At 33.9% G+C, this 21,799-nt stretch overlaps 3 protein-coding genes across 7 annotated transcripts; 2 read left to right on the forward strand and 1 right to left on the reverse strand.

The window, feature by feature from the left end:
* The first annotated feature begins 3,854 nt into the window (after window positions 1-3,854).
* On the forward strand, window positions 3,855-8,526 carry LOC123918401 (protein SUPPRESSOR OF FRI 4). Of its 2 annotated transcripts, XM_045970437.1 has the most exons (7): window positions 3,855-4,278; window positions 5,064-5,164; window positions 5,934-6,060; window positions 6,221-6,645; window positions 6,816-6,970; window positions 7,072-7,125; window positions 8,035-8,526. In XM_045970437.1, the coding sequence occupies exons 1-7, from the start codon at window positions 4,085-4,087 to the stop codon at window positions 8,104-8,106; spliced, it is 1,128 nt and encodes a 375-aa protein (XP_045826393.1). In that variant the 5' UTR covers window positions 3,855-4,084; the 3' UTR covers window positions 8,107-8,526. The 2 variants fall into 2 exon arrangements, with proteins under 2 accessions (XP_045826393.1, XP_045826392.1); XM_045970436.1 differs by having other exon boundaries at window positions 3,861-4,278; window positions 7,072-8,526.
* Window positions 8,527-11,028: 2,502 nt separating this feature from the next.
* On the forward strand, window positions 11,029-13,024 carry LOC123918402 (IRK-interacting protein). Its single transcript, XM_045970439.1, has 2 exons — window positions 11,029-11,275; window positions 11,378-13,024. Exons 1-2 carry the CDS (start codon window positions 11,177-11,179, stop codon window positions 12,785-12,787), a joined length of 1,509 nt encoding a protein of 502 aa, XP_045826395.1. The 5' UTR covers window positions 11,029-11,176; the 3' UTR covers window positions 12,788-13,024.
* A 3,364-nt stretch (window positions 13,025-16,388) lies between these two features.
* On the reverse strand, window positions 16,389-20,963 carry LOC123918403 (probable splicing factor 3A subunit 1). Of its 4 annotated transcripts, XR_006812764.1 has the most exons (5): window positions 20,738-20,952; window positions 18,235-20,408; window positions 17,693-17,991; window positions 16,957-17,025; window positions 16,389-16,827 (listed from the first exon to the last, which is right to left on the reverse strand). XR_006812764.1 is itself a non-coding variant. In XM_045970440.1 (4 exons), the coding sequence occupies exons 2-3, from the start codon at window positions 20,386-20,388 to the stop codon at window positions 17,722-17,724; spliced, it is 2,424 nt and encodes an 807-aa protein (XP_045826396.1). In that variant the 5' UTR covers window positions 20,389-20,408; window positions 20,738-20,952; the 3' UTR covers window positions 16,389-17,025; window positions 17,693-17,721. The 4 variants fall into 4 exon arrangements, 3 of the variants coding, with proteins under 3 accessions (XP_045826396.1, XP_045826398.1, XP_045826397.1); XM_045970440.1 differs by having other exon boundaries at window positions 16,389-17,025; XM_045970442.1 differs by having other exon boundaries at window positions 16,532-17,520; window positions 20,738-20,963.
* Window positions 20,964-21,799: the final 836 nt, after the last annotated feature.

Here is a 21,799-nt window from a genome sequence, read left to right on the forward strand (position 1 = left end):
AGTTTTTGTTATCTTTTCATCATGCATGGGAGTCGCATGAAGATTCCAGTTAAGGCTGAACTGCACTGACCAAATCATACTCCTATCCTATGGTTAATTCTCTTCACCCAAAACAATATTGTTTTTTTCATCTCCGCAATATATTTGTATCTAAGAGGTTCTTGCATTGTGTGTCACAAAATGAAAAATAATTTTTATATATGAATTAGGATATGCTCATATGCATTAGACAAAATTGAAAATAATCCAAAATGCTTGGTTGATTAGAATTATTGCCGCCAAAGTAACCGAAGATTATTTAGACGCTAATTCTAAAACAAAACTAACCAACCAAAGGTAAATGTGACAATGAGTGATTGGAATGCGTGTAATCACTAAAGTACCAAGAAAATTACAATAATAATGCATTTCTCTTTATGCTGTTAAGTATGGATCTTAAGATTTTTTATTGTTTTTGTTCCACACAGTACGTACTAATTTCATTGGTATAAAATAGATTCAACGACGCTTGATTAATTAGGTTAGTTTGGTCAATTTTGTATATAATTTGATTTTATCTTAACCATTTATTTTTATCGGATGACCAAAAATAATTATTGTGGGCTTGCGGCGATGCAATCATTGTGCTAAATCTATTTCCATAAATTAATAAATATTTAGTATTCTTTTGACCATAAAAAAATTAGTTTTCTTTTTTGTTCAAGTGGTAAAGAATTTGTACCCTTAAATTGAACGGTTAGTGGTTCGATTGTAATGCTTTGGTATGAAAAAATACAGTTCAATGGTGAAAAACTCGTTTCATATACTTATTCTCTAAAATAATAAAGCCATCACATAATAGACTATATTCCAACGCTGTCAATAGCAAAATTTGTGTATGTTTAATTTTGCGGTGACAATTTGATTTTGTACGAATTGATTTGTAGAACTGAATTTAGTTGAAGTTGAAATGATTTATGTTTGAATATATATATATTGTTTTTTAGAAAATATATACATAAAAGTTAGTTTAATAATAAATTTGAGTGTACAAATCATGTTTATAGTCAAAAGTTATAAATATTAACTTCAAATTAAAATCATTTTTAAAGACAAAATCAATTTTTACAAAAAAATTTAAACATGGTAAAATTAATTTACACTTTTAAAATCATTTTTGTCTCTTCCAAAAATAGAACCAAACGTACATGAAACACAAAATTTAGTATAGGGTTCAAATAGAAAAGTCAACAACCTAGGTTATGCGTGCTCCATCGTTCGTGGTTGTTTAAGGTTTGAAAGCCCAATGTCATCATCATTCTTATAAATGAGAATTTTTCATTCATTGATTTTCTTAAGCGCCCTGCAAATTTACCAAAATATATTTGTCCGTTAGTTAACTAACAAACCCAATCCATCGTATAAGTAGTGCTTGGGAAAAAAATATTCAAATGCTATGGCGGTTTGAAATTTCATGCCCCCTGGAGAAATTTTAAACTTTTTGTCACATGTACTTAAGTAACAAACCCAATCCATCATAAGTAGTGTTTGGTAAAAAAAATATTCAAATGCTATGTTGGTTTAAGATTTCATGCCCCCGAGAGATATTTTAAATTTGTTGTCATTCGCTACTTAAGTAACGAACGACTATATTACAAACATAAAAATCAGATATTACAACATTATATTTCAATGGGAATTTTTTTTTTTTAATTTCATTAGGTTGAACAACGTTTATTACCACATAAAACAAACTAACAAAATACATTAGACATGAAAAATACATCAAAATTAATAGAACAAAAAAAAAGAATTTCCTATATGCCAATTTGGTCACAATAAGTCATTCATCGATTACCAACCACGATGAATCAAGAACAACGGTAAGAACCGTGTGAATAGCCGACGACGAACTATACGATCGTTTACACACAAAATGAAAAAATTAACAAAAACTAAACTTAAATGGTCATGTCATGGCTGCACAAACACAGGTGGCCAATTAAAATGGTCACTTGACAGACTTTTGACTAATGCAGAAGACTTGACCCCCGACAATCCGCTACTTAAATAGTAGACGATGTTTTTAAAATTTGTCATTTTTATAACGTTCACTATTTATGTAGTATAAAAGAATAAAATAAAAACAAACAGGGCGCCAAAAAAATATTGGTGCATTTGTTAACAAATCGGATAATTTCTATAAAACTTTAGTTCATATTTTCTCAATGGTATCTATTTATAAACTTCATCGGTGCATTTGATTTACAAAATAATCTAATTAAAATTTGTAGTCACTAGACTACGTAAAAAAAAGCGTATGAAAATAGTATTAAGTTTTACAAAATGAAAATAATTGGATATGAAGAGTATCTCAACTCTAATAATGAGAATGATTGATGACGAGAAGAAAAAAAAGTTAAGCCTAAAATTCTATTACTAATATATTAAAATCGATTACCACTAAAGTTCCTAAATTATCCTTATTTTTTTAACCACGTTGCAAGTTTTATATACTTCATTGTAATTTTACTAAAAAAAATATATAGAAAAAATACAAGATAAATACAAAAAAACAAATATATAGAAAAAATATAAGATAAATACAAAAAAAAATGTTAGGCATAAAAATAGGAACAAAACAAATTATAGATGTAAACAAAACAAAACAATCTACACTCATAAAAATATGAAGGAAAAAAAATAAAAGCACTATAGAAAGTTTAGTCAATAACAAGTAAAAATAAATAAATTTAGTCAATAAAAAAATTTATAGAAAGAATATAATAAAAATAAGAAAAAAATGCATAAAAATAATAATATAGATCTAATTAATAAAAAAATAGTACTTTATATAAAAAGATAAACAATATTTTTCATCAAAAAGGAAAAGAATTACCATGCCCGCTAAGGCCAGTGCACTCTGTGCGGCCACATATATTTTGGGGCCTCTAAGTCACGCGGTACACTTACATGCAAGTAGAAAGTCTTAAACAAAATTCTCACTTAATTTTCTTTTTATACAAAAGAATATGAATGGGTACACACTTATCTTAAACCTTTTTTATGTATAATATACTTAATTCTCTCAAACAAAATTCTCACTTAATTTCCCTATTTCAATTCTTTGTTTTTCTTTTTTTTTCCTAGCTGGAAATAATAAGTGTCATGCACTAAATATATGTATGTATATTTAGCAAAAAAAAAAAAAAACTCTTATCTTCTCTATTTCGGTAAAAAGTTGAATACAAAATTAAACTCTTATCTTCTCTATTCTCTAACGGTTGAAGTTTATTTTTAAGGGTCATGTTAAACAAATAGTGTATTCGGTGTACTTGTTAAGCATATTAAAAATAGAAATAAAACATAAAGTTAATGTTAATAAAAATAATTTTTTACACTTTCAATGCATTGAATGCACAAGTTTCAAGACAAAATTTTATTTTTGATATGCTTAATTAGTGCACCGGGTGCACTATTTAACATTTTCCTATTTTTAATATATAATTTTTTTATTTTTTTTATCAACGGTCTATTATTAATATTCTATCCAGACCTCCAATTTAATCGGGACGACCCTATTACTATCGAGTTTAGTACTAACCACTAATAATAATAAAGTTAGTTAGTATCAAACTTACTAAAGTTCGATTACCTACAGAAAAAGTACCCTAAATATTCTTAATAAATTTTATAATTTTTTATAAAAATATACACTTAATAATTAATTATCACTGAAACATAAAAAATTAAATTACTAAATTTACAAGGAAAAACACAATAATTTAACTTATATTTTAACAATATTATATAATAATGTTTTAAATATTTAATTCTAACGAGTCTTTATAATACTGGTTATTAAAAAAAAAAGTGGATCTAGAAAAAAGTGTTTGCGTCAAAAGATAAAAAATCTTTATATTGCAAAAAAATAAAACAAAGAGAAAAAAACAACAAAATTGAATTGAAAGCCCTAACTTAGGTCTTCTTCTACTTCTTCTTCCTCCGTCGCAGTCGCAGCACAAGGGTGGTTGCACTCAACGAACCTCAACCTTCATAAACCCTTGCGGCATCGTTGTTATCGTAATCGTAATCAGAATCTTTGATGGGGAAGAAGAAGAAGAGAGTTGCTTCAAAGGTTTGGTGTTATTACTGCGATCGAGAATTCGACGATGAGAAGATCTTGGTTCAGCATCAGAAAGCTAAACACTTTAAGTGTCATGTTTGTCATAAGAAGCTTTCAACTGCTGGTGGCATGTCCATTCACGTTCTTCAGGTCCACAAGGAAAACGTCACCAAGTATATTCCCTTTTCTCTCTAAATTATCTATTCTAGGGTTTTCTATTTGCTAATATATGGTCAATTTATCAAATTTTTCTTGCAATTCAATTTTTTCATTCTTATTATGTTTTTTCTTCTTGTTATGATGATTTGTGGTTACATTTGAAGGAATGTTTGTAAGTGTGGTTATCGTACAAGTGCTTATGTATAAGCTACTCATATAAAAACTCAATTTTGGGTGTGTTCGGATAAACATCTTATTTGCACAACTACTTATCATGATAAGAGCTTGTGTATAAGCTTACATAAGCTATTTTTATAGCAAAAGATAAAATAAAGATTATTTTTTTTATATATGCTACGAGATGTTTTCATAAGCTATGTTGGAGAACTTATGATTTGTGGCTACATTTCAAGTAATGTTTATGAGTGTGGTTATCATACAAGTGCTTATGTGTAACAGTATAAGCTATTCCTATAAAAAGATAAAATTAATTCGAACAATTTTTGTATAAGCTATAAGATGTTTTCATAAGCTATCATGGAAAGTTTATGGAAATAAGCTGAAAAACAGCTTATAGACATATCATAAACCGTTTCCATAAGCTCTCTCAAAGTCTCTAGTAGTTTCACAAGTGCTTAAACAGGAAGGTTGTTTGGTTTGTTGGTTAAGCATTTGATTGATCCTTGAATGAATGCAAAAACGCCCGTTCTGATGTTTGAATGAATGCTTTCTGAAATCTTTCCTTAAAATATAAATATAAATTTTACTGAACTCTCGATTAATTCCTTTTTCTTTTCAGGGTGCCAAATGCGAAACCTGGAAGAGAGAGTACAGATATTGAAATATATGGAATGCAAGGGATTCCACCAGATGTCTTGGCTGCTCATTATGGAGATGAAGGTCATAAATTATAATATCCTGTCTCATGATTTTGTCTCTTGCAAAAAAAAAAGTCATTATTTATTAGTTCTTATTGATAGTTTAGAGACAACTTAATAACTAGTACAAGTACAAACAACTCTGATTTTTTTTTTCTCCTGTTAATTTTCCATTTTAATGACTCTGGCTGTTGTTGTTAAATAAGATGTTTTAATGTATAATCACACTGATAGGGAAAAATAGGAGGGAAACAGGGAAAGAGGCCTCTGTATTACTGTAACAGATGTAATTGCTGATTAACCCTAGTTAGTTATCAGCCAGGGAGGTATTATAAATGGGAGCAGAAGTATAGGAGTAGGCATTGAAATTGATCATTGGAGATTCAATTTATCTTCATTCAATAAAAGAATTCTACTTTTTTTCCCCCACCTTTTCTGGTCCTGTTTGATCAGATAGGTATAGGCATTGAAATTGGTCATTGATGTCTGATCATTGATGTTGAGAGTGTAGGTCTCTTGAATATTTGAGATTAGTTTACACTCATTATTATATCCAATACTTTTCTGTCTCTCATTTTCTGATCATGTTCTATTGCACACCTGACACGTATGGTAGCTGTTGTTTTGTGTATTCTTCTGTTTTGTCGGTAGTGTTGGTGTCAAGTGTGTTTATGTACGATTTAGTATTTTAGATATGGGCTTGGTATAAATAATGTTAGTAATGGTAAAAATGTTGTTGAATTATATATGAAATGGTTTAATATTCTCTGACAATTTCGCATGTAATGCAGATGACGACGTTCCATCAAAGACAGCCAAGGTGGATATCCCATCAACCCCATTTGTAGGTGGAATGGCGCCACCACCTATGGGTGCCGGATATCCTCCGCGACCAACCTTGGGCCCAATTCGACCAGTGTATGCTTGTTGAAATTTCTTTTCATTTTAATTCTCCTATTTGAATTCTTAATCTATTTGGAATGTGGTAGAAGCGAAGTGATATATTCATGCATATTTTGCTAATTAGAAAATTATGAGTTTCATAAAATCTGCTCATTTACTTTTCTCTCTGCTGCAGTTATAATCCTGCTCTACCAGTACCTCCTAATGCCTGGGGAGTGGTTCCACCTCGACCGCCTCAGCCATGGTTTTCCCAGCCTCCAGCTGTTTCAATCCCCCCTTCTGTTCCATATGCACAGCAACCATTATTTCCTGTGCAGAATGTGAGGCCTCCACTGCCATCAACTAATTCTCCTGCACCACACAATCAGATTACTCCGCCTGGACTGCCTACATCCACAGCTTCTGTCCCAGTTTCACAACCTTTATTTCCTGTTGTTGGAAATAACCACACGACAACTCAAAGTTCACCATTTTCTACTACACCTCTGTCTTCAGGTGTTCCATCAATTACTCCCATGCTTTCTTCAAATGTCCCTTTTGACGCACATTTGGGCATCAACTCTTCCGTGACAAGTAGTTATCAAGCATTTGGGCTTCCAGGTAACATTTTCTTTCCTTTCCTTGAGCCATTGTGACTGGTTTTGTGACACAGCCGAGTGTGTTTGATATAAGTAAAAAACTTGGCACTGAAAATTTAGTATTTCTGCCTTAGGTTGACCTTTATATGATTCATGTAATTTTCATTTCCTTTTCTCTGTGGTTTCTTATAGGCGGGATAGCAAGTAACTCACATTCTTATGCTTCTGGCCCAAATACTGGTGGTCCTTCAATTGGACCTCCCCCAGTAATTTCAAACAAAGCTCCTGCTTCTCAGCCTGCCACTAATGAAGTCTACTTAGTTTGGGATGACGAGGCAATGTCCATGGTCAGTTATATTCTTGAAAAAATCTGTTGTTTTCATTTGACTACTAATCTACTATTGTTTATGTTTATGGTTGATAATGTTTTGATGCTTTGTTTCTGTAGGAGGAAAGAAGAATGTCTTTAACAAAATATCAGGTGCATGATGAAAGTAGCCAGGTAAGTCATACTACCTCTTTATTACATGGAGTTGCTTTCACATCTAACCAGATGAGTAGGCTTTATGCTTTCTGTTTTCAGATTCAGTTGTTTACACATATTAAAAGAGGTACATTATGTATAAATTTCCAATCATTTCTAAAAAATCAATGGCAAAGGGAAAAGAGTATGCTTTATGCTTTTTGTTTTCAGACTCAATTGTTTACCCACATTAAAAGAGGTGTATTCTCTATAAATTTCCAATCATTTTAAAAAAATAAATGGCAAAGAAAAAAAAGTAAGCTTTATGCTTTCTGTATTCAGATTCAGTTGTTTACACATTAAAAGAGTTACATTCTGTACAAGTTTCCTATCATTTAAAGAAAATAAACGGCACGGAAAAAATGATCATTTAATCCCCCCTTTTGCTTCCCACCTGAATGGAATTACATTTTTTAAAGGGCCACTGTCACTACAAGTTATGCTTCCAATTTTGTGGCCATCTAAAGATTAAAGTAGATTCTAGTAATTCCTTTTGGTAGTTAATCATAATTATAACAACATAATTTGTGAAGCTTGCTGCACACGGTTACTTCGTGATCCTTCATCCCAGCATTTGTACACGATAAAAGAGTATGTATATGTGATTTTTGTTGGGTTTTGTTTTACCAATATTATTCTTTTTCCCCTTGCTTGATTCGAAAGTTTGGGGTTTTGGGTGGAACATGATCTTACCCAACAGACTTTTGCTCATTCGTAGCATGATTACAATTTATTTTATGGAACAAGTGAATTCAGACTTGGCCCAGGTCAGCTTCTTTCGCAGAGTTTGGATCTCTTGCATAGGACCATGCTCCAAAATATCTGTTTGTTGTTGTAATTTGTGGTCTATGACTTTTGTTCATCACTATTATCATGTTTATCTTGCAGATGAGCTCCATTGATGCTGCCATAGATAAGAGGATACTTGAGAGCAGACTGGCTGGTCGTATGGCGTTTTAGGTCAATCTCATCTCATCCATATACACTTGTCAAATTTCTTCATTGGTATGGGCTGAAAATGGCATTATATTAAGCTTCTGACAACCAGTGTTCAACATTCCTTTCATTTGTGAAGTAACCTTATTATTGGTGCCATTCTTTGCTAATATGTGCAAATAGCCCTTCCATCCTATTTGAAAGGCTCTGAGGAAGAAGGTTGCAATGGTTTTGAAAGGCTCATCTGACAATATTTAAGCTATGGAAGTTGCAGACTTAGTTTGTTTCTCTTTTCATACTTTTTTCCCTACTTGATATTTGTATTCAAATTTTAGGACATGATATTTATACTTTAGTACCATTTGGTGTAATATTTATGGGTCTTGCTAACGATTGCCCCCGGGGGCACTCGTTAGCATTTGCCAATATTTATTTATATGTCTAGATTTTGGGGAAAAATGACCGCATTTCTTGGTTCTTGATTATATATGCTTCGTTTACCAGTAATAAATAAATGCTTAAATAGAAGCCTATGCTAAGCATACATAGAATAGAAGACAAAACGTGTCCTTAGCAGTTGGCCCTAAAATAAGTTATGATATTTGTTGTGTTGCGTGTTGGTGTTGCAAAAGCAAGAGATCTACGAGTACCCCTTGATTAGAGACCTGTAAACTAGTACTTGTTTTATACCTTGTCTTGCACCATCAAGACTCTTTGTTCGTGATGTGTTGAGTTTGACACACTTTGTCTGGGAAATCTTCAACAGTATAGTAGTGGAAAGATGTAGCTCCATGGAACAACTCCAATGCTCGATTACCACTTTATAGGAGTACAGTTTTTATTAATCAACTCTTTTAATCTACTTTTGGTACAAAATAAAGAAGTGAATAGGAAATAAATAAGTAGATCCAGTATAGAAAAAAGACAAATAAAACTTAAAGTCCAAATTGATAGTAATTTGAAGTCTTTAGTCGCATACTGGTTGTATCTAATGGGGTACCCCCTCCCTTGCATGCAGCCAAACGAATTAATAACTATAACTGGGACATGAGGCAGTGATTGCACTACTAGGTTGGAGAAGGAACATCAAGTCAACAAAACAATCAAACAGCGGATGTAGCAATGTATCACTGAGTTTGACTTATAAGTCTTTTTTTTTTATAAAAATAAATAAATTAAGGCCCGAAATTTAGCGTGACATTTTCTGAGAATCTAATTTTATATGAAATTCTATTTCAAATCTATTATAAAATAAACTGTGATTGGGGGAGACTGAAATCACTTGATGTCAAACTTGACTTCCAAATTAGATTATACGGTCCAGCGAGTTGGATACTGGTGGTGAATTTTTTTTATAAAATAATACATTTAAATATACAAAAAATTATGTGTAAATATGCTAAAATTACCAAAAATATTTATAGCTTGTTCCATGTATCATATCATAGTTGGTTCAGCCAAAGCTCAGTGCCACGAAATGATTGAGAACTACGACGGGGTGGAAATGCATGTGGTTCTTTCTACTAATTTTTTTTGCATGACCGGGCGCATTGCAGGGAGGATCTTTTAAATAGATGACTCGTCGGGCCGCCGGAGCGAGACATATTTTTGTAAATTTCTTTTAATTTGAATAAAAAATAATATAACTATATAATATGCGTAGGATAATTACACTTAAATAAAAAGATAATAAAACTTATCTAATCTAACTTAAAACTTAAAAGGTAGGTGTAAACCTTTGCCGGTCGTTTTGGGCCATATTCATTCCTTGTGAGTACCTTGTTACCACAAAAATATTCTTCCCACACGTAAGTGGGATGAGAAAAGAAGAGGATTAATCGTTGTTGAAATAAATTAAAGATACTTACAAGGACATACTACTACCCCCCCCCCCCCCCCCCCCCCCCCCCTACTAAATCACAAAATAATTGCTAGCTGGTTAGAATGAATTATTAGGCTGGAGACCACATCAATTTAATTTCCCTTCACATGAAATTGATTAATTCATGTCCCCATTTCGATTCAAACCTATAAATCATCACTGAGATCAAATATTGCGACTAAAATGGTAAAAGCCTTTTACATTCGTAACTTCAATTTTTTAAACACACATTACTCCTAACTGTCACTTTCATTCTCCTTTCTTAAACTTTAGGACAATAGTAGTATTTGATTATATGAACACCACGGCTTTAGAAGAACATCTTTTTTAAGGATAAGTGGTTCTTTGTTTGGACTTATTTTTTTCGCAATATAAAAAATATCGGAATTCATGTAAACAACTTCATTAGTTTGTCTTCTAAAAACCTCAACTGCATAATTGAAGTGAGGGAATAAATTTTAGTGAAATTATAAATTCGGGCATCAAACTTTGTTTTCCATGAACGTTGTAACATGGTCTTTGGAGCATTTGTTATAAGGAATCGAAGATAAAAAAACAAACTTATTACATCTCTCTAGTTAAAATCTCCTCAAATAGCAGTTGTTAAAGTCTCCCTATTACATCTCTCTACTTAAAATCTTATTGCAGGGTTGAGTTAGAAATTAAAATAAAATCCAGCATGGCATTGATGAGAAGAAGATGGAGGACCCATTGTAGTTCTAGTGAGAGAGTCATTTAATAAGTTCACATGCCCTAATCTTATCTATCTATCTATCTATACCCAAACACTATACACTCACATACTACTATTACTATACTATGCAGTATGCACCACAACACAACCACTTGACAAAGAAAAAGACATGTTTGGTTGTTTGATGAATCCATCCATCCATCCACCCCCCATTCAAAATTAAATGTGAGTCGTTGAGTCTCATTTAATTCAATTGGCCTTTTCATAACTCCATAAGCATAAGCATAATCATAATAAGGGAAGAAGTTACTACTCTTACTTGTATAATCAATTAATGTTACCCACTTTCTTTCACTCATAGGACCATCACATTTAATTTTCTCAACACTTTAGGACCACCACCTCGGTACTGTACCCTGACATGTCACGGATAATATTAATTCATAGTATTATTTCAATAATAAAAATCATATTCTTATTATTATTATTTTCATCATCAATACTCCCAAAAAATCAAAATGGCTTCTTCTTCAGCTTCTTCAACTCCTTCTCCTTCTTCCTCTTCCAAATCTCCTCCTTTAATAATCTCTTCACGTCATTCTCCACAATTCACTCCAGTTAGTAGTACCCTTTTCTTTCATTATAACATAATAATAAAGTTTTTATTTTTATTTTATTTTTTTTATCATATGATATGATTAATGAAATTAAATATGCAGATTCAAGAAGAACATGAATTTGATGAATACAACAACAGAAGCCAAAGCAGAAGAACAACACCAACAACTGCTTCAACACCAAAACAGCATCTTCATCATCATCCACCAACACCAATTGTCAACAAAAACAGCACAAAATCAAATCACAAGAAAAAACGTTCTGAAACAGAACAAGAAGATGGTTCTGTTTCATGTAACAAATGTAGACCACATTCTCGTGACAAAATTTTCATACTTCCATATGATCATTCTTCCAACAACAACAACAATAGAAATTATTCATCTTTGTTAGCAAGTCCAAATGGGATTTTCAAATCCATTGTTTCAAAGCTAACAAGAAAAAGTCCAATGTCAACATCAACAACATCAACAACAAACAACAATAATAATGAAGAACAATGGAAAATGGCTGTTGCAGAACTTTCTCATAAACTTGTTCATGCTACAAGAAAAAGAGATGAAGCTATTCAAGAAGCTTCAAGGTTAATGAATTCAATGTCTGAGTTAGAGAAAAAGCTTAACAAGCTTGAAATTTATTGTCACACTTTGAAATCTGGTTTAGAAGAATGCAACATTAATACTACTAATGTTGTTGGTTCTTCTCAGAAAAATTTTCATCATCATGTTCAAGACACAGACAACGTTGTACAACATTTCTTGGTGTCTGTTTCTGAAGCAAGATCTTCAGTGAGGCTTCTAAGTCGTTCATTAACAATGCAACTTAGACACACAGGGAACAAAGTTTATGAAAAAGTTTCATTACTTTTACAACCTTATGATATAAAAATCTCTTTTTCAAAGAATCCAAGAAGTTTGCTTTTTTACTTAGAAGCACTTTTGAACAAGACATTTTTTGAAGATTTTGAGTCAATTGGGTTTCAAAAGAATGGTTGTAATAAGATACTAAACCCAATGGAAAGATGTGAATCAAGTTTTGCTTCATTCAACATGATTCATGGGTTGACTTGGGATGAAGTTTTGAGTAAAGGGACAAGACATTTTAGTGAAGATTTTAGTAGATTTTGTGACAGAAAAATGAGTGAAATTGTTGCTATGTTGGGTTGGAATAGAGCTTGGTCAGAACCACTTTTACAAGCTTTCTTTGTTGCTTCAAAAAGTGTTTGGATGGTTCATTTGTTGGCTAATTCAGTTCATCCAAGTTTGTCAATTTTTAGAGTTGATAAAGGTGTCAACTTTGATTCTGTTTACATGGAAGATATGGGTGGGGACAAGTCTTCAAGATTGGTACCTAACATGGTTAGGATTATGGTTGCACCTGGTTTTTATGTCTATGGTAGTGCTGTTAAATGTAAGGTTCTTTGCAGGTACTTGACCAATTCCAACAACATCAATAACCATAGTAATTATGGTAATAACAAACAAGACAAAGGTTCAACTCCATCACCTTAAACTCACCATCAAGGTTTTTTTTTTTTAATATGGAATTGGAAAATGTACTCTTATTTTAGTTTTTTGGAGTTTGGATCAGAGGTTCTATTGTTGTTATGTTGGTAATCAATGTGTATATTATTATATTGGTATTGTTAAGAGTAGTAACTTATTAGACATTTGATTTGTATTTTTCATGCTTGTGTTGGTATATGGAGATTTTTGGGTCAAAGTGAACAATTTGGCATTTTATGGTTACCCTTTGTTTTATCTTCTGTCAAGTCTATTTGGACTTCTTATCATTTTTGTTTTGTAACATAGATCTGTTTTTTTGAATAGCCAATTTTTTTGTTTTGTAACATATCTCTCTGGAAATTTTAGTTTTGGGTCCTGAATAGTTTTGATGGGATTGGGAAAGATGAGTGTGTTGTGTTGATGTCTATTCAGATTCTTATGGGTGGGCATGTGGATTGTGATCAGAGATCATTATGAAATTGTGAAAAGAGAAGAGGTAAAAACATATATATAGGACAAAATTAAACCTTTTGGACTAAGATGCTCATCTTGTGAATGATTTTCTAATATTATGATGCTTTTCTTTATGACCAAATTGCATTTTGTATATCTTAGATGTTTATACTATAAGAAGCCTATAGCAGATATAAGTATTTAAGTACAAAGAAGTGGTATGTGTTTTGAATCACTTAAATAAATAGTTAATAGTTCCATCTTTGAATCTTGTATATGAAAAACAATTAGTTAAAGTGGTAAAAGCTTTGTATCTACGACATAGTAAAAAAAAATGTTCAAGTTTACCTTATCACAAATAGGTCTTTTAAATAGAGTTACTTTTCTGTGAAATGCGACCGTTACATAGAGTTAACCAATCACTTTTTATACACTCTTCTATCCATCGGAGTATACTTATGATTCACAAAAAATGAGTGCAATCGAGAAAGAGAATGTATGTCCTGTTAGCATTTTTCTATTTCTGAAAAACTACAAACGACTAAACGGAATAAAGAGACACTTCTAAAATGATCCACTAAACACTATATCACCTCCTGAGGCTGTTCATGAAACATACTGAAACCTCTATTATGAAAAGTTTGTAAGAATATCCGCACATCGATTAACTTTCTAATAAATGTGCTCAAGCCAAACTTCCCAACCAAGTTGCATCAATCTTCTAATCTTATTTATAATGTTCCAACCTTTAGCACTCCCTACCTTCTCAAGTTGCACACCATCCACCACCATAGAGGAATCAACTTGAACCTCCAATTTCCGCACCCCATTCTTCGAGCTAAATTCAAACCTTCATAAAGACCCTAGTTCAGCTATGTAGGCATTAGTGTTGCCTAGATATTTAGAAAAACCTGTTACGCATGTGCCTGTAGCATCACGCAATACCCCGCCACAACCTGTTAATCATGTCCCGATATTTTACGCTCTGTCGGTATTCAGCCTCATCCACCCGTGTTGAGGGGGGTACCAGCTGATGTTCAGCACCTCTATATGTGTCTCTTTTGCACCATATGTTGTGCAACTTTAGTTTGCACATACCATTGAGCTTGTCCAATCACAAAATTCCATGGTTTCCATGGACGTAAAGCTTACTGATCATGAACTCTTCGGTTCCTCCAAGTCAAAATCCAGCAGCACACTATTGACCATACTACATCCCAGCTAAGTTCAACATGATGCCCAATATGATGCATTAAATTTAGCTCAATCCATTGTTCAAAATTGACAAGAAAAAACTGTTCTCTATGTTCTATGTCAATTAATTGTATCCAAACAATATTAGCCAAAGTACAGACCCTTGGTACAAATATAATCAAATCTTCGATAATACGTTGATTTGGCTCTTTTTTTCTTTGATAAGTTGATTTGTGTACGATGAATGCAGCTTGCTTATTATAATATGGTTGGTCCCTAAGAAATGGAGAGAATTCATTGGTGCAAAGTCATGAAAGGTAAGCATGACATGAGCAAAGATGAGGCTGTAGCTAAGCAAAATATCTTTGGTGAAATTATGGCACAATTTCAATGAATTTTCTTATTGGTCTTGTGGGAATGGTGAGAAAATTCAGCTGGTGAAAGATTGTTGGACAGCTCCTGAGTTTATGAGATCAAATTTACAAAATCAAGTGCATGATACCATGCTAGATAAATGCTTAGCAGATTGTTGATAGCTATGGTAATTGATTGGAAACAATGATTTACATGATTGGCTTGCAAGAGAAGTTATTGATAAAATTCTTGCCATTCCAACTCCCTCAATTGAGAATGGCAAAGATGTGAGTATATGTTCTGATGCTAAAATCAGAAATTTTTCGGTTGCTTCAGCATACAAGTTATTGAATGGTTTTTACAATATGGAGAGTACAGTTATTCGGGGGTGAAACATTTCTTGTGGCTTCTAAATCATGGCAGACTTCTCACAAACAGTAGAAAAAATGTCATTGACATTGGATCACCTTTCTGTTAACAACACTGTGGGGATGTAGTTGAGATTGCACTGCATGTTTTGCGCGACTGTGCAATTGCTAGCAGTATATGGTGGAATGTGGTTAAAGTGAAGAGTAGAGCTTTCTTTATATGAGTGTGATATTATGGAATATTGGATAAACATGAATTTGGAAAGGGGTTGGAATCTGAAATAAATCCTATCATAGACTGGTAGTGCAGATATTTATAGACTGACTGCTCCAAATAGATTGAGAGGTTAAAATTTATCATTCCTATCATGAAGCAAATTAGTGCAGATACTCTTAAATATGGGGTGTGATGGAGGAGGTACCTTGATTACTTATGAGTTTCAGGAATGGGTCTACTCTTGAAATGATGAAGTTGTAATTTTGTTTTGTTTCTTGTGCTTAGGTCCTCTTGTTTTCTAAAAAATAAATAAATAAATTGAGGCACTTCTTAGAGGATTTAAGAGTAAGCAATGTCTCATGTGAAGAGTTTGTTAATCCAAACACGATGTATTTCACTCACACACACTCACACACATAATCATAACTGTTAGATCATTTAAACATTGTGAGTTTGGTACTGACCATTTATAAAATCATGCATGTGATTGATTATGATTTGATGACCGTGTAGAACTTTTTACAATGAATAAAAAATAAATATTTTCTTTTAAATCATTAGGTCTATTTTTTTAAAATTGAAAAAGAAATTGGTGACAAAAATATTAGATCTTTATTCTCATATATTTATTAGTTAAAAATGAAATTGAAAACGTTAGAAATAAAGAAGCCCTTGAAAATATAAGCAAATGGATTTGTTGAAAAAATAATGTGCAATAAAAAATAGTGTTGCCAAACAATGGAATATTGTTGAAAAAATGACATGAATATTTTGCATTTCTTATGAGCAAATATGCATCAGCATATACAAATACAAACTGTACATTTCAAAATGGTACAGAAAAGACGGTATCACAATGTTGATTACATTGTTTTACGAAAGAACAAAGAACAATGTGTTGGGAGGAACAAGAACACAATGTACGAGAGACTAGTGAATTAGTCATGCACTCATCTACAATATGGAAAATAACAATTCCGAAAATCAGTAGGAGGTAACAAAAAATTGAAGAGTAATGTGGTACTTTCCAACATTTGGGTAGTGACATCGTTAATGAAATGTATGTTACACCAATCAAACTATAACTCATAGAAAGTGTAAAGTACGAAAGCTTCTAATCGAGCAACGCAAGAATCACATTTCAACTCGCCGGACACAGTTACATCTTCACATGACTACTCAAAACAAATAACATTATCAACACACAGGGAACAAGTACTCCAGAACCAGCTGAGCAATCACATATTCTGAGGTATCAATCGATGGGATTGCCATCGAATCTGATTCACATCAACAGCTCAACAATCCCATTAAGGAATCAAGAGCAAAGATAAATATCAAATACATGCCCAAACCAATATAGCAGAAGCAGATTTAAAAAGGGGTCTACAACTGTAAGATTCATGAGATGTCCCCAAAAAAACAAATATGTCAATAGTGCTTTCCCTAAAATACCAAACCTGCTCCGTTATACAACAAGTTGGCAGCGCAAAAACAGCCATCAGAACAAAACCCGAAAATAGAAGTAAATGATCTCAATTAAAAGATTACGAGCTTGTAACAATCGGAGAAAATTTAGGCCATTCTACCTGCCTCATCCCATTCAAAGACACATCAGGCCTAGCTGCAAAGCCTTCCCACAAGTCCAAGTAGAAGTTCTGTTATGATAAAACAGCAAAATCAAAAACCAATAACCAGCACACCCACTAATCTAGGTTAAGGATAAATAACAACAATAACTATAACAACCTCTCGTGACTAAAGTAAAACCCCAAACAAGATGCACCCGTTAAAAGAGACACACTCAGCAACAGAAATGGCATTCTCATCAACAGTCAAAAGTGTTCTTGCATCCAAATATCCAATACAAGACAAAACTTAAACTCTAGGAAAAGACAAGGAAAATAACAATCCTAAATCACCACTTCAAGGTCATTATAGCAAGAATGCTGAAAATTAACAAAAAAACAAAAACGATTCCACCCTGAAAGGTAGCTTCAATAAATAAACAGATCAGTAACTTCAAAATAAAAAAACTAAAATGCGAATTAAACAATAATTAGAGATCTAAGCAATTTGGCATCATCAGATTAGATATTGGAACTCCACCACTTGCCATTTCCCTCAAGAAACAAGCGCCAAGGTGCAAAAATCTGTATTCCAGAATTAACATCAGTCTTTAAGATAACAATCAAAACTTCAAGAAGCATCACATTACAACAAATATAAAGTATTCAACATAAAATCCATGCAGGTAGGCATTATGTAGTCCATCAATAGTATAAGAATCAATATGCCTCATAATGAAGCAAAGATTACAAAAACCTTCTTGAACAGCAATGCGCGCAATATGCTCATCTCTTTCTACCACCACGCTCTCTCAAGGTTAGGGAGAGTGTTTCTCCTCCACTAATATTGTAATGTGCAAGTGACATATTGTCCTTGAGAAAGCCTGGCTTTCCACTCAATTTCTGCTTGTTAGCAGGGAGTTGGATCTCCCCAGCAATTTTTTCCTTCAGGCTTCCAACAGTTTCAGATAGAGATTGAACAGTTATTTCGAGAACTTGTCCCTTGAGATTTCCTTCATCAACATTAGGAACAGAAACACTGATGCGAGCAGGTCCCTGTTAAGAAAAAATGGCAGTTCAGGTTAACATAAATAGCAGTATAACACTGATAGAAAATGTGAAATGAAATATATCTAGAATTGGTAAGCTTTTTTATTAAAAAAAAAAAACAAAGAGTTTCGGGTTGACATAAATAGCAGTATAACACTGGTAGAAAATCTGAAACGAAATGTATGTATAATTGGTAAGCTTTTTTATTAAAAATATATATATGATTGTTAACTCAGTAACTCTACATACCGGATGTTGAGCCAGAAATTTATCCTCAGGGATCAGAACAGAATCATCATGCTTCTGCCTCTTTGGTTCTGGTTCCTCTGGGAGCGGGGGAAGAGCTTCCTCAGGTGGCGGCGGCGGTGGTAGTCCTTGAGGCGGCGGTGGTGGATGCATCATAGGCATCCCTGATGGTGGATGAGAGAGAGGAACATAAGGCCGTGGAACAGGAGTGAACTGAGATCCAGGTGGTGGAGGTATGGGAATTCCTTGATTATTCATAGGAATTGAAGGATGCATTTGGGGTGGTTGACCGCCCATCATGGAATGCTGTCCAGCAGACATTTGCATTTGAGGGGGCACTGGCCTGAGAGATTGCATCATGTGCATGCCTGGCGGTCTTGGTGGAGGCATTGGAAGGCCACCGCTATTAGGATTAGAATACTGCATGGTATGCATAGGACCACGAGGTAGATTCAAAGCTAGTCCAGGTGGTGGCGGAAGAGGACGAACTGAAGGCATGCCAGGTCTTGGAGGAGGTGCAGCAGGACCAGGGAGGTTTCTAGATTCATTATTAAAAGCATCATTTTGATCCTCACTCCCAATATTCTGTGACATTGCTTGGTTTGCAGTACGGCCAATACTACCACTGTGACCATCCCATATAACCTGCTTAGGTTGTTCATCATTTTTCTCAATTTCAGCCTTCACAGCATTGGAAACCTCTTCCTCTGTAGTACCAAAAATATCAGGACGGGTCCGAGCAAGTCCAACAATATTTTTTGAGATTTCATCATCTTGTGCCAGCGTGGTTTCTCGAATTTTGGCAAACATCCTTTCTTTTTGTTCTTTGTACTTGGGATCAATGAGAGAAATTCGCATGTGTTCTGACATTTCACTAATAGGAATCAGTTCACCAGTGATAGGAGAAACAACAAACTTAGTTGAATCTTTATCAGAAGGAAGCCTCTCCTCTGGTCTTTTCCAGTTCTTCACAATCCTCATCGGTGGTTCGGGGTCTTCAGTAACCCTGACTTCATTCTTCTTCCCTTCATCGTTGTCTTCCAAACTAGCAGCTCTCATTCCCTCTTCAACAAGCTGGGCCTCTTCCTCGTCCATTTCCATTTCTACTTCCTTTCCTGGCTCAACGATATCTTCTTCCATGGGTGTCATCTTGCTTCTCCTTATGACCTCTTCAAGCGTCATTGGAGGAGGCAATTCTTCATCCTCATCATCAGCAAAATCTATTGATTCAACCACCACAAAATCATGCCAATCAATCATAGCCATTTGTATTCTTTCCTGCTCTATCTCATCTTCAGCTTTTTGCCTAGCTTGCTCTTGAGAACGCTCCCATTCCAGCCTATTCACACACCTTTCAAGCACGGTAGTCATGTCAGGGACACTCTTCTTCAACTTCTCAGTCAAACCCTTGGGAGGCATCAAAACCTTTGAATATGCATCCGCAAGGGAAGTAAAAAATGTAAACATGCTGTGCGTTGGTTTCAAGAAATGAAACTGGGGATTATTAATTTCCCTACTCGTCAATCCAGTCAAAAAGGATTTCCCATTTCGAGCCACAAACTGTGCTGTAAGCTTTATTATATCGAGCTCTTCCCCCGTAATTCCTTCAGGCAGCCTAACTGTATACTGCTCAGCCTCAGGAGGATCAAGCACTTTCCTTACTGGTCTAAACTGGGCAGAAACATCAGGCTTCTCAGTAGTTGCTACATCAGTACTATCAGTAGCAGATGGCGCAGGCGGAGCTGATTCCAGTAGAGCAGAATCCCCAGGTTGTTGAGTAGAAGACTGATTCTGAGCACGAAACTCAGCCAACCTGTGCTGATAATACGCATGATAAGGATCCGATGAATTGAGGAAATTAAACTTAGCATTGCCTGCATTACTAGCAATAATCCTCTTTTCAAATTCAAGACCATTTTTAGCAACGAACACAGAGGTTTTATCAACAATGGTTCTAATATCTGGAGGGGGATGAATTATTCCAATAGTTCTAGTGTGTGTAGCAACAGTTGTCGGTGTTGCTTCCTCGATCGAGGATTTCTCATTCTCATTCCTCTCGTTCACCTCCTCCTGAGTGAGTTGAGCCTCGGGGAGAGGACCGAGATTTCCATCAACGGGAGGAGCAGGTAGAGGAAGTATAGGTAATGAACCTAGCATGACGATAATTCCTTAAAACCCTACAAAACAAAAACAGCAGAAAGTGAAAATTAGCAACAATTAATTAATCCTAATGAGTTCAATTAACAATAAACGAGTTAAAATCACATAAAATCATGGAAAATACATCTAATCTAATAAAAGCCTAAGTTGTGAATCGAATCGCTTTAGGACACAGCTGGAGAATCGCGGTGCGGTGGAGCTTTGCTCTGCCACGATGCAAATTCGTTCACTGTTGCGTTTCCTTGTGCAGGGGAGACTTTCGCCGCCGCAAATCTCGCCGGAATCGAATTCTATCGCGAGCACTAGGTTAGAGTAAAGAAAATCAGAAGAAGAAGAAGAAGAAAACCTGGACAGAGTTTCTCAAAGCGTATCGCGGCCGACGACTAACTCTAGTCTGAGTTTTCCGGCGAGGTTTGTACCGGAAGTTGAGATCAGTGCGATTCCAAATTGTTTATGCAACGAAGGGATTTGAAAGAGATGAAGATTTTCGCCGTTTTGGTCTTTGGGGTTTTAATTCTGAGGCACAATAAAATATTCCAAATTATGAGAAATGAGAATGTGTCTTTACCAACAAAAAATATCCAAATTGTGTATTTATTTCTGAAAAAAATACATAATGGGCCTCTTCAAAAGAAAGTGGATTGTCATTGCTATTCCAGCCCCCTCATGATCCAATCAGATAAAGTACACTTAGGCATGGCAACGGGGCGGGTCGGAATTTCTCCTCCCCAAACTTATAGATTTCGGGTATCCTCAAACTCATCTCAATTTTGAATGGGGATAAAAAGTATAACTACAAACTCATACCCAACGGGTATCCCGTCACATATCTTACCCCACATGAATTTGAATTGTATAAGTTCAAAGTCCAAAATTATTTTATTTCAACAATATTTTTTAAATAATGAAAAGAAACAAAGAAAACGGTTTGATTAATACTTAAATTAAAAATAAACATACGAATGTAATTTAATAAACTGTTTAAGGGTTTTTAATTTAAAATATGTAAAATCTAATTTAATATAAGTGAGGTGGGTTCGGGCGGTATCAATGTCCTTATTATCCGTCTCAACCTCATTTTTTAAAATCGGAAAAAATTCAAACCCGAATACAAACTCAATCAACTTGAATTTTTCCCGTGAAAGCGGATAGAGTTTGGACTGATATCCACATATATATATATATATATATATATATATATATATATATATATATATATATATATATATATATATATATATTTTATTGTCGTGTCTAATTGCACCGCCAAAAATTTGAGGAGCTTTTGAGAAACAAGGTAGAAGAAACTATTTCCAAAGTGAATTGAGTTGATACTTGGAATTAAAATCCTTTATTTTATATTTTTATATATTTCGAACTAGTGCATATAATATTTGACGTTTGTAAA

This window comes from Trifolium pratense, linkage group LG3 (assembly GCF_020283565.1).
Source record: "Trifolium pratense cultivar HEN17-A07 linkage group LG3, ARS_RC_1.1, whole genome shotgun sequence".
Lineage (NCBI taxonomy): Eukaryota > Viridiplantae > Streptophyta > Magnoliopsida > Fabales > Fabaceae > Trifolium > Trifolium pratense.

Bases quoted from the DNA above. Each gene is read 5' to 3' on its own strand.
- LOC123918401 (XM_045970436.1), top strand. From the start codon at position 4,085: ATGGGGAAGAAGAAGAAGAGAGTTGCTTCAAAGGTTTGGTGTTATTAC. The intron at 4,279-5,063 runs GTATATTCCCTT...TTTTCTTTTCAG, and splicing joins CACAAGGAAAACGTCACCAA to GGTGCCAAATGCGAAACCTG. The intron at 6,971-7,071 runs GTCAGTTATATT...TTGTTTCTGTAG, and splicing joins ATGACGAGGCAATGTCCATG to GAGGAAAGAAGAATGTCTTT.
- LOC123918402 (XM_045970439.1), top strand. From the start codon at position 11,177: ATGGCTTCTTCTTCAGCTTCTTCAACTCCTTCTCCTTCTTCCTCTTCC. The intron at 11,276-11,377 runs GTTAGTAGTACC...TTAAATATGCAG, and splicing joins ATTCTCCACAATTCACTCCA to ATTCAAGAAGAACATGAATT.
- LOC123918403 (XM_045970440.1), bottom strand. From the start codon at position 20,388: ATGCTAGGTTCATTACCTATACTTCCTCTACCTGCTCCTCCCGTTGAT. The intron at 17,992-18,234 runs GTATGTAGAGTT...TTTTCTTAACAG, and splicing joins AATTTCTGGCTCAACATCCG to GGACCTGCTCGCATCAGTGT.